Source organism: Lottia gigantea, assembly GCF_000327385.1.
Source record: "Lottia gigantea unplaced genomic scaffold LOTGIsca_109, whole genome shotgun sequence".
Classification (NCBI taxonomy): domain Eukaryota; kingdom Metazoa; phylum Mollusca; class Gastropoda; family Lottiidae; genus Lottia; species Lottia gigantea.
Window position 1 is genome coordinate 443,908 of NW_008706978.1, and position 18,157 is coordinate 462,064.

General features: G+C 32.2%; 1 protein-coding gene across 1 annotated transcript in view; it reads left to right on the forward strand.

Moving 5' to 3' along the window:
• The window catches only part of LOTGIDRAFT_136816 (hypothetical protein), a gene marked incomplete at both ends in the record, with an annotated part of 19,091 nt that extends 10,862 nt beyond the window's left edge, over positions 1-8,229 (forward strand). The window contains 5 exons of the mRNA XM_009046948.1: positions 2,646-2,752; positions 3,255-3,485; positions 3,567-3,650; positions 7,184-7,263; positions 7,961-8,229. Coding sequence (XP_009045196.1) covers positions 2,646-2,752; positions 3,255-3,485; positions 3,567-3,650; positions 7,184-7,263; positions 7,961-8,229 — 771 coding nt within the window. The remainder of the gene's footprint in view (positions 1-2,645; positions 2,753-3,254; positions 3,486-3,566; positions 3,651-7,183; positions 7,264-7,960) is intronic.
• Positions 8,230-18,157: the final 9,928 nt, after the last annotated feature.

Sequence of the window (18,157 nt, forward strand, 5' to 3'; positions counted from 1 at the left end):
CAATGATAGTGATAGTCTCATTTTGAATTAAGTGGAAATTGTCATAAAAATGTAAAATTGTCATAGAAATTGTCATAGAAAATGTAATATATAACTGGAAATTGTCATGGAAATGTAATATATAACAGATAATTGTCATAGAAAATGTAATATATAACAGATAATTGTCATAAAAAACGTAATATATAACAGGAAATTGTCATAGAAAATGTAATATATAACTGGAAATTGTCATAGAAAATATAATATATAACTGGAAATTGTCATGGAAATGTAATATATAACAGATAATTGTCATAAAAAACGTAATATATAACGGGAAATTGTCATAGAAAATGTAATATATAACTGGAAATTGTCATGGAAATGTAATATATAACAGATAATTGTCATAGAAAATGTAATATATAACAGATAATTGTCATAAAAAACGTAATATATAACAGGAAATTGTCATAGAAAATGTAATATATAACTGGAAATTGTCATGGAAATGTAATATATAACAGATAATTGTCATAGAAAATGTAATATATAACAGATAATTGTCATAAAAAACGTAATATATAACAGGAAATTGTTATAGAAAATGTAATATATAACTGGAAATTGTCATAGAAAATATAATATATAACAGAAACTTGTCATAGAAAATATAATATATAACTGGAAATTATCATAGAAAATGTAATGTATAACTGGAAATTGTCATAGAAAATAAATAACTTGAAATTGTCATAAAAATGTAAAATTGTCATAGAAATTGTCATAGAAAATCATCAATGATAGTGATAGTATCATGTGTTGACACTATCAATGATAGTGATTGTATTATGTTGACACTATCAATGATAGTGATAGTATTATGTTGACACTATCAATGATAGTGATAGTATTATGTGTTGACACTATCAATGATAGTGATAGTGTTATGTGTTGACACTATCAATGATAGTGATAGTATTATGTTGACACTATCAATGATAGTGATAGTATTATGTGTTCACACTATCAATGATAGTGATAGTCTCATTTTGAATTAAGTGGAAATTGTCATAAAAATGTAAAATTGTCATAGAAATTGTCATAGAAAATGTAATATATAACTGGAAATTGTCATGGAAATGTAATATATAACAGATAATTGTCATAGAAAATGTAATATATAACAGATAATTGTCATAAAAAACGTAATATATAACAGGAAATTGTCATAGAAAATGTAACATATAACTAGACATTTTCATAGATAATGTGATTAATAACTGGAAATTATCATAGAAAATGTTATAAATAACTGGAAATTGTTATAGAAAATGTAGTAAATAACAGGAAATTGTTATAGAAAATGTTATAAATACCGGTAACTGGAAATTGTCGTAGAAAATGTAGTAAATAACAGGAAATTGTCATAGAAAATGTAATATATAACAGAAATTTGTCATAAAAAATGTAATATATAACAGGAAATTGTCATAGAATATGTAACATATAATTAGACATTTTCATAGATAATGTGATTAATAACTGGAAATTATAATAGAAAATGTTATAAGTAACTGGAAATTGTTATAGAAAACGTAGTAAATAACAGGAAATTGTTATAGAAAATGTTATAAATACCGGTAACTGGAAATTGTCGTAGAAAATGTAGTAAATAACAGGAAATTGTCATAGAAAATGTTATAAATAACTGAAAATGTAATATAAAACTGGAAATTGTTATAGAAAATGTAGTAAATAACAGTAAATTGTTATAGACAATGTGATTAATAACTGGAAATTATCATAGAAAATATAATATATAACAGGAAATTGTCACAGAAAATGTAATATATAACTAGACATTTTCATAGACAATGTGATTAATAACTAGACATTTTCATAGAAAATGTTATAAATAACTGGAAATTGTTATAGAAAATGTTATAAATAACTGGAAATTGTTATAGAAAATGTTATAAATACTGGTAACTGGAAATTGTCGTAGAAAATGTAGTAAATAACAGGAAATTGTCATAGAAAATGTTATAAATAACTGAAAATGTAATATAAAACTGGAAATTGTTATAGAAAACGTAGTAAATAACAGTAAATTGTTATAGAGAATGTAATTTAATAACTGGAAATTGTTATAGAAAATGTAGTAAATAACAGGAAATAGTTATAGAAAATGTTATAGATAACTGGAAATGTAATATATAACTGGAAATTGCTATAGAAAATGTAGTAAATAACAGGAAATAGTTATAGAAAATGTTATAAATAACTGGAAATTGTTATAGAAATTGTAGTAAATAACAGGGAATTGTTATAGACAATGTGATTAATAACTGGAAATTATAATAGAAAATATAATATATAACAGTAAATTGTCATAGAAAATATAATATATAACAGGAAATTGTCATAGAAAATGTAATATATAACTAGACATTTTCATAGACAATGTGATTGATAACTAGACATTTTCATAGAAAATGTTATATAAATAACTGGAAATTGTTATTGAAAATGTTATAAATAACTGGAAGTTGTTATAGAAAATGTAGTAAATAACAGGAAATTGTCATAGAAATGTAATAAAAACTGAAGCATGGAATTTTAATCACATAATTAAAACCTGTTATAACATTATATTACAGCATGATTTATCTGAGACTAAATTAAAAACATCATTAGATTCAGTTATTGAAGAATGTGTGAGTTTTGTTGGAGTAGATTTAAACACTGGTAGTGAATGTCTGTTGAAGTAAGTTTTTTAATTTAGTCTAAGAAATAGTCGAAAAGCCAAAGTTGAAAAATATGTAATCTGAGTTATTGCCCTTTATCTTATATCCTTTCAACACATTTGGATTGACTTTTGTTATTGGAAGTCTTTTCTAAGTTTTAAGTTTTTGTTTTGTTTGTTAGATTTCATTTCTGCTTTCATTGATTTATGGAATTAATGTCTCTATATATATGCTTATAAGGATAAATCCGGAAATTTTAGTGTCAAGGAAGAAATGTTGTACAGGTATACTACCTCTTAGGATGACCCAAAATATGAAGTTTTAAACTCGGTTAAAATGAGTGGCCATCTGTCAACTTACCTGGTGTCATAACTATACAACAGAATCCATCTATAATCCAATAAATCCATAAAACTAAGTAATAATTCAGTAATCTTTGAAACATGATTCGAAGCGTCTTTCAATAATTATGTAGTTTAACGCATGTGAATATCTATTGACAATGGCTTATTTATCTTTTAGACGTATAGCTGGTTTAAATGCTACAAGAGCTAAGAATATAGTGGAATGGAGAGAAAAGAATAATGTATTTACTAATCGTCAACAATTACTCTCTGTTAAAGGAGTAGGTAGTAAGAGTTTTGAACAATGTGCTGGTTTTATAAGAATAGTTAATTCTGGTCAACTACCTCAAGCTTCTACAAGGTTTCTAATACTTACTTACTTTTTAATCTTGAGGTGGTCTGTAGCACAGTTAGTTAGAGTGTTGAAAACTTTACATGATATCAGAATAGTACTGTTAGTCTAAGAATGTCTTTGCGTTGATAAACATAGGCTTGCGGCAAGTCTCGCAAGCGAATATGCCCACCAGCAGCTTGATAAAGAGCTAAATGTGAACGGTAAAACAAACTCTATATCGTAGCCTGTAGAGTGAGCACGAGCCAAAAAATCATCAGATCCTGACCAAATTCAACAGTGCACATCTTCATAATGATATTGACACACATACAAAAGATCACAAGAATCAATAGAGAATTGTAGTCTGTAGAGTGAGCACAAGGTTTGAGAGATATCCATACAATTCGATCACGATCGTTTTTTTTTCTCACTTTTTTGACTCGATTTCTTGAGAGATATCGCATAAAACTCTGATATCACTTTTTTGGTGCGTGCTCACTCTACAGGCTATGATATAGAGTTTGTGTTACAGTTCACCTTTAGCTCTTTATCAAGCTGCTGGTGGGCGTATTCGCTTGCGAGACTTGCCATAATGAAATACTTACTCACTTATGGTTGATATACTTCCTCATGTGAAAAGCTCATTAGCTGCTATCAATGTTTCGCCAAAATGTTGTTTCGGATTTCCGGTTTTCGTTTTGCAGTTCGTATCGTTAGTACTTCGTTCATTTATTTATACTGGCAACTTCTATTTTCACCATTCCAATTGTGTGGTGTCTATGGTTCTCGTACATTTTTAAATGTTTACTACATAACAACATATCTATCACTTATTTGAGATAAAATCAATGGATTTTGCAATTTAAATTCTTTTGAATAACATAAGCGTTCTGGATGATAGAGATTACAGGTGGCTGAAATTAAGGACATTTCTGGACATATCCTTTTGCAGACAGTATGCTGATATGTCTAATTGTAGTATGTCCAAACACCTATCAATTCCTTATTTTGTTATTGTAGTGAGCCTGTTTGTAAGGATATAAAAGACAGAAAAAGAAAGGCTGCATCAGGAACGAGTAAATCCAAGAAAGCTAAATTAGACAAGAACATTGAACCTAATCCATTAGATATGACACCAATACACCCTGAATCATATACTATCGCAAATAGGTTTGTATACTCTTAGTTGACTAGGAATACCTCAAATAGATGAAAGTAATATTTTGTTATGTTATTCCAGTTTTAAAGGAATTGTAAAGAGATCATCTTTGTCTATCAGGGACACTGATAGCATCAATTTGCACCATTACAATTTTCAGTCAAATGCTTGTAGTTCCTGCAATTTCACGAAGAACAAAGTGTACTTTATCACATAAGGTCCTTAGGAATTAGTAATTTCATAAAACACTTAGTTTTAGTGGAATTGCAAGAAACACAGATATCTGATTGAAAATAGAAATGGTGCAAACTTTTTATACATGAAATAGGGTGTAATAAATAATAAAACTTGACATCAAATTCCATTATGAGGTCATATTGTAATTTTAATCTTAACTGCCTTCCACCATTTGTAGTTTGTTTCTTCCCCTGATGAAGTCAAAACTTTTTTGACGAAACGTTGGGTATGAAAGGATGGTATTTGATGTCAAGTTTTATTATTTATTACACCAAGTTCAGTATACATCAAATGAATCACTGTACTACTAGTAGTATTGGTGATCCCATCAAAAAGTCTTCTGTGATTTGTTATTGCTGCCTGTTTTTTCTTTTTGGAATCACCACATGAAATAGGGGGCGTATATTGCCGTCACCTCTTTCCGTTGGTCCGTTGGTCCATCGGTCCGTCTGTCCACAATTGCTCGTAAACACTCTACAAGGCACAATTCTTGACTGATTTCGACGAAACTTAGTATGGTTGTTTGTAATCACCCAAGGATGAACCCTATTGAAAATCAGACGAATTGAAAAATATTTACTATAATTTTTGCAATAATAGTTATTGCCCTTGTTCTTGAAACGCTCGTAAACACTCTAGAAGGTGTAATTCATGACAGATTTTGATGAAACTTGGTATGAGTGTTTGTTATCGCCCAAGGATAAACCCTATTGAAAATCAGAAAAATTGAAAATATTTAGTATGAGTTATTGCCCTTGTTCTTGAAAACGCGTTCAATTTTAGCTTGTAAACAATCTAGAAGGCGCAATTCTTGATGGATTTTGACGAAACTTGGTGTGAGTATTTTTTATCACCCAAGGATAAACCCTATCGAAAATCAGAAAAATTGAAAAATATTTAGTATCAGTTATTGCCCTTGTTTTTGAAAACGCGTTCAATTTTTAGTTCGTAAACACTCTAAAAGGCACACTTTTGACGGATTTTGACGAATGTTGGCTTGAGTGTTGGTTATCACCCAAGGGTGAACCGTATTGAAAATCAGAAGAATCCAAAAGTATTGAGTATGAGTTATTGCCCTTTGGCATGAGTGTTGGTTATCACCCATTTAGTATGAGTTATTGCCCTTGTTCTTGAAAACGCGTTCAAATTTTAGCTTGTAAACACTCTAGAAGGGACAATTCTTGATGGATTTTAACGAATTTTGGCTTGAGTGTTGGTTATCACCCAAGGGTGAACCCTATTGAAAATCAGAAGAATCCAAAAATATTGAGTATGAGTTATTGCCCTTATTCTTGAAAACGCGTTCAATTTTTAGCTTGTAAACACTCTAGAAGGCACAATTCTTGACAGATTTTAACGAAATTTGGCTTGAGTGTTTGTTATCACCCATGGATAAAGCCTATTGGAAATGAGAAAAAATATTTAGTATGAGTTATTGCCCTTGATCTTGAAAACTCGTTCAATTTGTAGCTCATAAAAACTCTTGCCGAATTTTGACAAAACTTGGTTTTATTATTCATTACCGCGCTGAAGATTGAATATTTGTCTTCTAGAGTTTTCACGAGCTAAAGACGTTTTCAAGACCTAGGGCAATAACTCATACTCAATATTATTCAGTATCGCCCTAAAGAGTTCAAAAAAAGTGTATGACTGAAGGTTGAATATTTCATACTGGTGATTGTTACTGTACTGCTATATTTTTTTGTTTAAAATCAAAGCTGCCAGTGGGCGTATATTACCTTGCCTGGCAAGCTATCTTTACAATCTCTTTAGACATTAACTTAAAATGCATTTGATACAAAGTATTTTTTATTCAAAGATTAGTTCAAATATTTTCAGCAAAAGCTTTGCTATAAAAGCTATAAAATAGTGGGTACATCAAACAGTAACCTCAGAGCTTCAAGCTTCATCAATGAGTATAATCTCCTATACAATGTTTGGTTAGACAAATAACAATAGCTGTATATTAATCAAATTATTTTCATTCTAGATTAATAAGTGATATTGGTTTAAATAACAGTGATATATGTACAACTGACTTTATAACTCAAGTTAAATCTTATCTAAAAACACATGGTTAGTATGGTTATATACTGTAAATGAAATTGTACTGTAAAAAATGCTCTAAACGGAGGTTGATATTCTTCCTCTGAGACTCAAGTATGATTGGTCAAAAAGAATGGCACACTTGTCCCTTTAACCACCAGAATGGACTCTCTCTACAGTAACCCTCAACTTAAAAGTCCAAAACAATCATATACCACCAGATTATAATGACTCTATAATGAACTAAATTTATCAGCATTAATTAATTATACATGTATTGTAACCTAATATACAGTGTATATGCTCATTTTTCAGATTTAAAAATATTAAGTGAGAAATATGGAACTGGTTTACCAACATTAACTTTAATAATTGATGCTTTAACACAAACTAAATATGATATAAGAGAAGGTATGTATTGTTTATCTATTTATTTTGATGTTGAAAATAAAATTGTTATGTTAAGTCTGCTTTATCTTCATAATGGTCAAGGTATTGCTAATAAATGCGAACTTCATGTTTTACCTTGACTGCAATGATAGCTTTCTTTCTTGTATCATGGAATGCAGCTATTGGATTGGATTGTATGCCAGCTAATACAGCCAATCATAGCCCTTAACAGACAGGCTGTGAACTTATGTCTTGTTGTCTCTGATTGGCTGTATTCTATTTTAACCAAATCACTACATTTACAAACTTTCGTGATACAAGAAAAGTGCCTATTGCAGTCATAGTATAAGACAAGCTCGACATTGTAAAGATGAGTCTGCTTAGGTCAAGACCTGGGTATCGATTACCAAATTGAGATCGATTATCGATGGCAGGCTTCCAATCAATAATCAATTAATAATCGAAATAATTCAACTGAGAAACATTGTAAATACTACTTGAATAAATTATGGACATGTGAGACAAACTGGTATTTTTCCAAGTCATTAGAACACCTCTACTTTTTATTCATAGAAGTATTAGCATGTTCATTTTCATAAATGAAAATAAGGGAACCGATCTTGAAGGTGTATTCAGATGGGTTTCAATAAAAGCACTGGTTTAAGTCACAAAACTGTTTTTCTAGAATTATTACAGCTTTACATATTTTATATTTCAGGTAATCAGAAACCATTATTTAAACAAGGTATTACTGGTATAGAAGATTTAAAAACACAATCTACCTTAACAGGAAGAGTCACTAATGTTACACATTTTGGTGCCTTTGTTGATATAGGAGTCGGTCAGGATGGATTAATACATACTAGTAATATGTTTACAACCAGAGGAAGACAAGAACTTCATCTTGGAGATAGGGTACAGGTTTTAGTCACAAATATTGATGTTTACAAGAAACGAATAGCTTTGAAACTTTTAGATGTGCTATGATACAGATCTAAACAGAGATAGCATTTACCAAAGTATATAACATGAACGTTCTCAAGACTTTTCTAAAGGAGAAAACAAAGGACATTTATCTACAACTCAGCTGAATATTCTACTTTTATATTGAAGATTGAAGAGAGGTTTTGTGAACTTAAAATGTGTATAAGGGACACTGATAACATCAATCTTCACCATTCCAATTTTCAATCAGACGTCTGTGGTTCTTCTGATTCCACTAAAACGTTGATTTAGTGGAATTGCAAGAAACAGAAAACTACTCACAATTATTGTGGTTCAAATTGATGCTATTAATGCCCTTGATACACATACAAAATTTAGAAAACTTCGTAACAATCCCTTTGGTATGTGAGATAACACAGACCTACATATGGTTGAGGGTTGAGTGTATCATTAACATTGTTTCCCCCCAAAAAAGGGGGAAAATTTAGAATTATCATTTAATGAAGTGAAGTATTATTTAGATAACACAAAGACGTGTGTAAGGAGATTAAGTCAGATTATTTATGTAATGAATGTGTTTATTGTGTAGTAGAAAATTACATGAAATGTTAACAACAAAAATAACTACAAAAGATCAGATAGAGATGGGAAAGAAGTTGTCAAGGAAAAGGATGGGGTGGGTTTGGGTGACTAACAAAGACCACCCCATCTTCATCGAAAGCATAAAAATAGCATACAAAAAATAAAAGAGAGAAACAACCTTTTTTTCACAAGGATAACAACTCAAGTTCACAAGTGACAAGGATCATGCCTACCTTTACTAAGCCTCTTTGACATTGATTTTTCAGGATTATCTATAGGAATAATGTGAAAAATTTACTTTCACACTGAGATTAGCGAAGGAATTACATTTTATATTGAGCATAGTCTGACTACATCTACGGGAATTCTTTTTGAGATGGCTTTGAATGCACACACATTTTCAAATTCACAAAATCTCCACAACGTCCCAAAGAGGCTAGCGTCGAATGCAATTAACAAGAATGGTGTCCGGAAAGGTCTAAGATGCAATGAGACCAACCCTAATTGTTATAGGCATTAAATGTCCAGTGATGAAATGTGAAGCGTATATTGGTATAACTGTGTCCGTCGGTCCGTCCGTCCGTCCGTCCGTCCACAATTGCTCGTGAACAATATAGGGACACAATTCTTGATTGAATTGGACAAAACTTGGTGAAATTGTTCATTATCCGCCAAGTATGAACCATGTGAAAAATCAAAAAGCTATGATAAGAGTTATTGCCCTTGTTCTTGAAAACGCGTTCAATTTTTAACCATTTTTTAACCAATGCACAATTCTTGAAGACGAAACTTTGTGTGAGTTTTTGTTATTACCCAGGGATGAACCCTATTTAAATAAAAATATTTAGTATGAGTTATTGCCCTTATTCATGGAAACGCGTTCAATTTTTAGCTCGTAAACACTCTAGAAGGCGCAATTGTTAACTGATTTTGATCAAAACTGTGAAATTATTTAACGCCAGTTTGACCAATGTACCTTAATCTCAGAAACTATTTTTTTAGTCAAGCTAATCAGTAATAGTGTTCACAGCTCACCCTCGAAATTTGAGCATTCAAATCCATGTGTGTCCAGAATAATCTGCGTTTGAAAGTAAAGACGATTCTGCCATATATAGAAAAGACATTATTTAGAAATAGAAAGTAAAATTCCTAGTTTGAGGTATTTTTTTTTAATGGAATTTTGATTTCTAGTACTTCTGATAACTAATTATATATTATACATTTTATTCCAAACCCAAATCAACCCCCGAAAATATCGAACTTGTCCCTATAAGACGGAAGTTCGTAATAGATTGACATTGGGAATATGCACCGAAAGAGGAAAGGGAAATAAAACGGAAAATGATTAATATGTGTAATTACCCTTGTTCTTGAAAAATATTGTTCAATATTTAGTTCGTAAACACCGCTGAAGGCACAATTTTTGACGAAACTTTGATGTAATTGTCTATAATCACCTAAGGTTGTACAGTATGAAAAATATAACACTCTAGAATGCACAATTCTTGAAGTTGAAACTTGGTTTTATAGTTTGTAATCACTCAAGGATGGACCCTATTGAAAATGATAATATCGGAAAATATTTTGTATGAGTTTTTACCCTTGTTCTTTAAAAAGCGTTCAACTAAACTGAAGGCCAAAAGAAACTTAACTACTTCAAAATTGAATTTGAACCAAAAATATGTAGCGAAATTTTTCATCCAAATTACACTACGTTTGTTAATTATACCCGAGCACTGCTCAATGTGGGAAAATCTCATAAAAGTGAAAAACGTGATAATTGAATAAAAAAAAATGTATGTGCACCAAGGGTATAACAAGTGGGTTGCCTAGCATGATACTCCCACATCTCTGATAAATTTTCTGTGTATCACGGGCAGTCACCAATCTATGTCAAATCTTACCAAAAATCTAATTTGTCAAAGAAATTCTGACATAAACTGTCACCTCAATCGCATTCACAAGTCACATTTAACATAAAATGTATTATTAAAATCAGATGAAATCTTTATAACTCCATAGTATTCATGAAAAATTTTGACGCTTTTTTACTAAATCAAGGGCAATAACCCAAAATCTGTTCAACGAAAAATTAATAAAATCGATTTAACGAAGATCTTATCAATAAAATATTCACACCAAATTTCATTAAAATCAGATTAAAACTGCAGTCTGTATCGAGTTTACAGGCAAATTTTGACGTGTTTTACTATGTCAAGGGCAATAACTTAAAAACCGTTCATCTAAAAATCGTCAAATTCGAACTTGACTAAGATCTCATCAATATAAATGATCAAATCAAATTTCATTAAAATCAGGTAAGAAATGTAGTCTCTATTGTGTTCACAGGCCAAATGTCGATAGGCGAACAATAACCGATCACATAATGTGGGCGTATAAAAACGGGTTGAATGGAATGTCGTGCTTAGACACCGATAAAAATTGGAATAGTACGGATGGGGGCCACCCATGCCAACATCGCGAAAAACTTCGGTTGTTCCTGTGCTATTGTAACAAACTTGATGCAACGATACGGGCAGACAGGGCACACGTCAGATATGTCACGTGATGATCTGTGCTTTCATCACTGGAACCTCAACGAGATAATGAGTCATTTCACAGGGTTAATCGACAGACAGTGTCCAGGCGACTCCGAATTCAAATATTCAGGGCTTACAGGACGTACAGAGGACAACCCTTGGCAGATGGAGATTTAGATGGGCTCACACTGCACGACGACTGGTTGAGGTTCGTCTTCAGTCAGTTCTGAAAGTCGGTTCTGTTTTTCAGAGATGATGGGAGGTTGAACGATAGCGTCTGCCAAGAGGTGGTGCGGGAGAGTGTCATGATGTGGAAAGGAGCCATGCTCTGGGCTTTGAGCTGGAGAGGATTCCACTTAATGAAAACCCAGCTTTACATCGATGACATTCTCCGTCCGACAGTCAACACCATCTCTGACCACATCTCTCAGCCACATTTTGTAATTTATTCACATGACAACACCAGGTCCCATACATACATACAAAATCATAACCAACTTCCTTGGGTCGAAAATATCAACGCCTTATGGCCTGCATGTTTCCCTGACTCTAAGGTATCATGGATCGTCGTGTTCGTCAGCGATAACGCCCTACATATATCAACAAGGACTCATCCTGTCCCACAAGCAGGAATGGCGACCTATCCCTTATGATTCCGTGTTCCTTTAGCAACGGTACGATGATTATTCACATCTAACCGTTGCTTCAACAATCCCATATTCTCGTCATTAGAGACTAAAAACGATATATCCAATCAGGAATCTCTTGAGGTGATTGAAAATGCCGGCCTTCGATGAATTAGCATATTCGCACCAACCATCCTGTCGATAAGTGATCGGTGTGAAACTTGACAAAAAGGTATTTATACGTGTCCGCCTTAATATCAAAAATTTTAGAAAATTCTTACGTTTTCTTTCATAATAAATAAATTTTCAAAGTTTTCAGGTGGGATTTTCCCCGGTAACGACGAAATGAGAGGGGGCAAAACTCATTTGTGTAGTCGTACTTGCTTAATTGAGTCATTGATTCGCAGGTCATTTGAAATACATGTAAATGTGAATATTATTCGAGGAGGCGTACAAATTGTTGATTTTTTTTTAATTCTTGCTCTGAAAACAACGCAACCATGAACTTGGGGATTTGGTACTTCAAACTTTGCGTTTGGTTATTCAAACGTTTTCCCGCAAAATGTTGTGTGAAGGAATATAATTGGAAGAGAAGTAAACTCTCTTTTCAGCCAATCAAAGTTAATGACGAGAATATGGGATTGTGAAAGCAACGGCTAGATGGCCATTATCATCGTACCGTTGCTAAAGGAACATGCCGTGACTCAATCAAACGATCGTTCCTCACTTTGTGTGACTCTGCTTGACACGATAACCGGAAGCTAAACATTTGCCTTTTTGTGACTTATCAATATGTTTAAAACATGTCAATCCAATAATTTATATATTGTGTTGTTTTATATCTAGGTTGTTTTCAAACCTTGGTAAAGTTTCTTTTGACCTCCAATTTAGGAAACACTTTAATCAATTATAAATTGATTTTGATGAAAATTAGTGAAATTGTTTGACATTACCCAAAGATGATTGAAAGAAAACGGAAAATATTTTGTATGAGTTTTGCCCTTGTTCTTGGAAACGCGTCCAACCAAGCAAAATAAAAGCCAAATTGTGTCTCCTATTTGTGAAGGCTTCAACAAAAACTCCTAAAGTTGAAACTGCTTTATTAACAATAATTAGACCTACACTTTTTTAAAATATAAATTTTTAGATATTAGAAACTTTTTCACTGTTCACTGTATCAGAGGATCACATGATCACATGATCTTAACACGTAAGAATGGTCGAAAAATATCAGAAAGTGTCACAAATCTGAAATTGAAATACTACGTTGCTCAAGCTAAATTAACTCAGATAACTGTAGAGATACAAAATAATGAAACCAGTCGTATTTCTAGGGAAAAATTGCCGAAACTGTTGCAGCACTGTGCTTCGCAGATATAGGTTAAACTATTTATCGCCATTAACAGATAAATTTTGAATTGCCATCGTTCGGATCAAATTAATTCATTTTTGATGTTTAAAATTTGTTCGCTCTCTTGTAGGCTATAGGTTTTCGAAGAGATGCGACGCATCGTTAAGTTTTTGACATGTATATTAGTTGACAGGTTTACACGTAATATACATAGAACATGTCTTTATGACTTTCCCTTGACAGTCTTCTTTTTAATTTACTGTTGTCGCTATACTCAGGAGAGTTTGGGCTTGGCTTATTATTTTTCTTCCTCGGTCCAAGATAGGGAGGCATTTTGAAAAAAACGATTACGGCACTCAAATTCCCGCTTTCGCCATGCCACCCGAAATCCATTAAAGGCTGAACGCTTTTGTTCAGATATGGATATCGCTTCTCAGGATGCAAAAATGTTAAATTTCTATGTAATTTATACTGACGACAGTCTATCAGTGGTCAAATATGAAAAAAAAAATAAACAAAACTAAATTATAGACAGGATTTAGTAACAGATTTTCTCTCAAGCAAATAAATATAACAAATTTTCCAATTTAGAATTACCACATAATTTTTATACGCCCACACATAAGATGGGCGTATATTGTAATCACCCTGTCCGTTCACATTTGGTTCGTGCTCACTCTACAATTCTTTACAGATTCCTTTTGATTTTGTGTGTCGATGGCATTATGAAGATGATCCTTATCGATTTTCGTGATGATCGGATAATTTTTCACCGAAATATCGTGTCTGACTTGACTTTTCACTCTATTAGCTATATTTAAAAACTTGGTGGAATTTCTCAGCATAAATAACTGGCAGTAGATATATATGTCATTGAATTCAAACTATTAAAATTTCTTTGACATGAGACAAATCTTACTTTAGTCACTAAATACTGTTTTATCATTTCTGACAGCTGCCAGTGGGTGTATGTTATCTTGCCTGGCAAGTTATCTTTTTATCAACGTATATTTACTGACAGTCTACAAATACAGTACCTGATATTTATTTTGTTTTAAAATGTAGATTAGGCTAATGTCGCTGCTCTAGCAAAATTGTTTCCATTGCACACTGCATAGCGTTGTCTGTCTTCGAAAGTGCACACAATATGTCGTGCGTAAAACTTTTTAATTTTTTTGTTTAATAACGACTGACTCATTCCAGCCAACCTTAGATGTCAAAACTGATACACGCATCTTGGCGTTGCAAATATTATTCCGGTTTGAATCACACTAGACAATACCTTAAAAAAATATAATTTTTTATTAATTAATATGAAACAAATTAGCCAATGAAACGTTTTAGTCTGCCTATTAAGATGTCTTTATGACCAAATACAGTTTATCCTTAAACTAAAAATGTCTCGTCCCATCCCATTTATAGCACATTAAACCAAGTTTCCTTATTTTCTAAAACCACTTATTAATCCACATAGCTCGCACCCTGATATTTGTGGGTGTGTGGTAAGGCTGTTGTCAAACAATTGATATATTAATTGATAAAGTCCATGCTAGAAATATACCAACTACTATAGATGACAAATGGTCACTGACAAATTTTGACCATGGTTCGTCACGTGACCGACAGGGAAATTATTTTTCATCAGATTTCGAAGCGGTATATAAATAGAAAAATCATTATTCTTTGAAACATAATGTTTTTGTTAAAAATATAATTATTACACTTTAGACATCTAGAATTAAGTAAAAACTCGAGTAAGGTAAGTCTTTAAATAATTTTCACATTACTTTTATTACTTTTATCGTAAGACAAGACAAGACAATTTAAGACAATTATTTCAAAAGATTAAATTAAATTATGATGTATGTTCAATTGAACAAGTGTTCTCTCTTAAGTGAGTTAGTTGTTTACCTTAAACTCCAGGGTTTTAATATTTAGAAATTTTCACCTTATGTTTTCGTTTAATTCTGAAAGATCTAGTTGTTGACTTGGTGAGGCGCTGGTTGTCCAAATAGAGCGTAGGTTTTCAACCACAGGGACATGTCCCAAGGTGGGGACATCTGCAATTTTCTTTGGGGACATTTGATGTTTCACAGCTAGTCAGATGCTGTGAAAAATAAAAACTTTCCAAATACAATAGATACAACATGTCATATGATGACTACACTATACTCAGCCTAAATTAACATTGTCTAGGAGAACTCAGAGAATTATTACAATCAAACGATGCGAGAACGTGCCTGGTTTCCAATCATTGATATTTAGGGACATCATTTTCTTGCTGATTTGATTTGGGGACACATACAAAAACAGGTTGAAAACCACTGATATAGAGCCAATAATCGTGTGCTGGGTGCTTATGACAATAAAAATCAGAGAAAATTTTTGAATATGAATTCCAGAAAGGGCGTAGAACGCAGTGTGGTAAATTTTGCAAGGCAGCAGCATTTGCCTACTACTTTCCATTTACATCTGTCGATTGTCGTATTCGAAAGACGTTATTGTAAATCTGCATCACTGAGACAGAGGGAAACCAAATTGAAATATCTGAGGGTACCATTTCGATCTATGCTTTGAACGAACCACTGACATAACAAGACAGCCGTCAGACATTTAACCAATGAGTTCATGCTTCGTCGATGCTGTAACATCCTTGGCACCACTACAGTGTTAATGGGTTATTGAGCGAACAGAAATTCCATGAAAGACATAATTTCATGGTTAATCATTTTTGCAAAATACTATTTTCATTGTTTTGGGGAATTCAACTACCACTTATAAAAAGGTTTTTCTGAAAATTTTGTGTGTATCGGGGACACTAATTTGCACCATTCCAATTCCACAAAATATGCTTGTATCACAGAAGGTATTAGCGATTAGTGCCGCCATTAAACACAAAGTTTTAGTGGAATTGCAGGAACCACAGACGTTTGATTGAAAATTGTTATGGTACAAATGTCCCCGATACACATAAACAATTTAGAAAACATCTTTACAATTCCTTTCAAGCCTACTGTTATACTCTGTCCAATTGTTTAATATGACATTCTTGAATATAATCGTTATCACTAGACTTTAAGTTGTTAATTATTAGTCATATCATATTGTCATTGGTAACCTTGATTAATTTGATAGGTATAAAATTTGACAGAATAGTTGTGTTAAATGCTATAATTTATCTATTTAACTTGTCTTTTACATTAATATAGTCCTAACATGCGTTGTTTTGCTCCAGGTCACAATTTAAACAATTTACTGACGTAATGTCGTGAACGCTAGTTAATTAACGGGTATAAGAGTTGACTCCAGCCTACAAAAAGTTGACTGTATTGAAACAACACTTTAACAATGAACATAAGGCTAGGACAGTTACATCAATACGCCTATTGCATTTTGATTTTCGTTTGTCTCTTTGGCCCACAGTGTTCTGTTCCAAAGAAAGACGAAACTGGTTAAAGGGATAATAATAATAATATACTCTTTATATCGCTTGGGTCAGAATTAGGTCCAAAACACGTGGACATGGTCTTGTCTATCATTCAGCCCATGGGGACTATACAATAAATGAAAGGGATTTTCTTTTCGTTCTTTGTGGCGCCAGGCAGGATATGCTTACTCTTCTAGACACCTGATACCACTTTTCATTATGAAAATGTAATAACAACTCAATTAATTTTTATACTTCCTCATGAGGAAACTACTAATGTTGTTTGGATTTCGGGTTTCGTTTTGCAGTTCGAGCCGTTAGTACTTGGTTTATTTCTTTCTTAACTTATTATGTGTATCGGCAACATTGATATCATTCCAATTTTCAGTCAGACGTCTACGGTTCCTGCAATTCCACTAAAACTGAGAGTTTTTTTTTACGTCATTATCGCAAAAGCTGTTATTATAATGACCTTTAAGATAGTGACGTCATAAAACGCGTGTTTGAGTGGAATTGCAGGAAACGTCTGATTGAAAATTGCAATAGTAAAAATTGATGCTATCAACGTTCCCGATATACACAGTAGTTTTAGAAAAACCTCTTTGCAATCCCTTTAAAAATGTGGAAGAGTAACCTAAGATTTCCAGGACCCAGTTCGCCACAAATGATCCCCAAATCCACTAAATATTCCCTTTTCGATGTATTTTGTGTCGGAAGGTCACTCTGATCTTCAGAAAATTCAGACAACCAGAAATATAAATCGATGTCGACAATTTAAAAACTTTAAAGTTATTTTGGATTCTTTTAAAAATGTGTAAATGTCAATAAAATGATAAATACTGTTAATTGTAAAAGAAAATATGAAAAATTTAAAAATATTTTGAACAAGCTTAAGATCTCAGTTTAACTTGTCAAACTAATTATTAACAAGCTGATTTGTATTTTTAAAAGAAAGTCTATTGTTTACAAATATTATTTTATGTTCTACATGATCCATCATTTCAAATTTTACATGAGGTTAAAATTTTTCTACCAGGGTCAATTAAGGTTGCTCATTCTATGACATGTATTTTGAGAAAGTTAGGAGTTGATCGGATATATAAATAAAATTTTAAAAATTAAATTTTAATTCTTCAAAAGACTTGAAAGAGTGAGACCGCTACCAGAAAAAAAACAAAAGATCTAGATAGACACTTTATGATTGATCTGATATTTTGTGATGATTAAGTAAAAAGAACGACAGGAGGAACTTGCAATTGAAGTATTTTATTTTCGGTGTGTTGAATATTGCGCTTTCACTTTGGTTCGTTATCATCACAGAATGTACATTAAGGTTTAGGTTCAGAGGCTGATATTTAGAGAAGTTTAACATTTGAAATTTAGCATCTGAATCATCAACCCAATTTTTCCTATTTTAGTGTAAATATTCTGGAACTAAGACGCA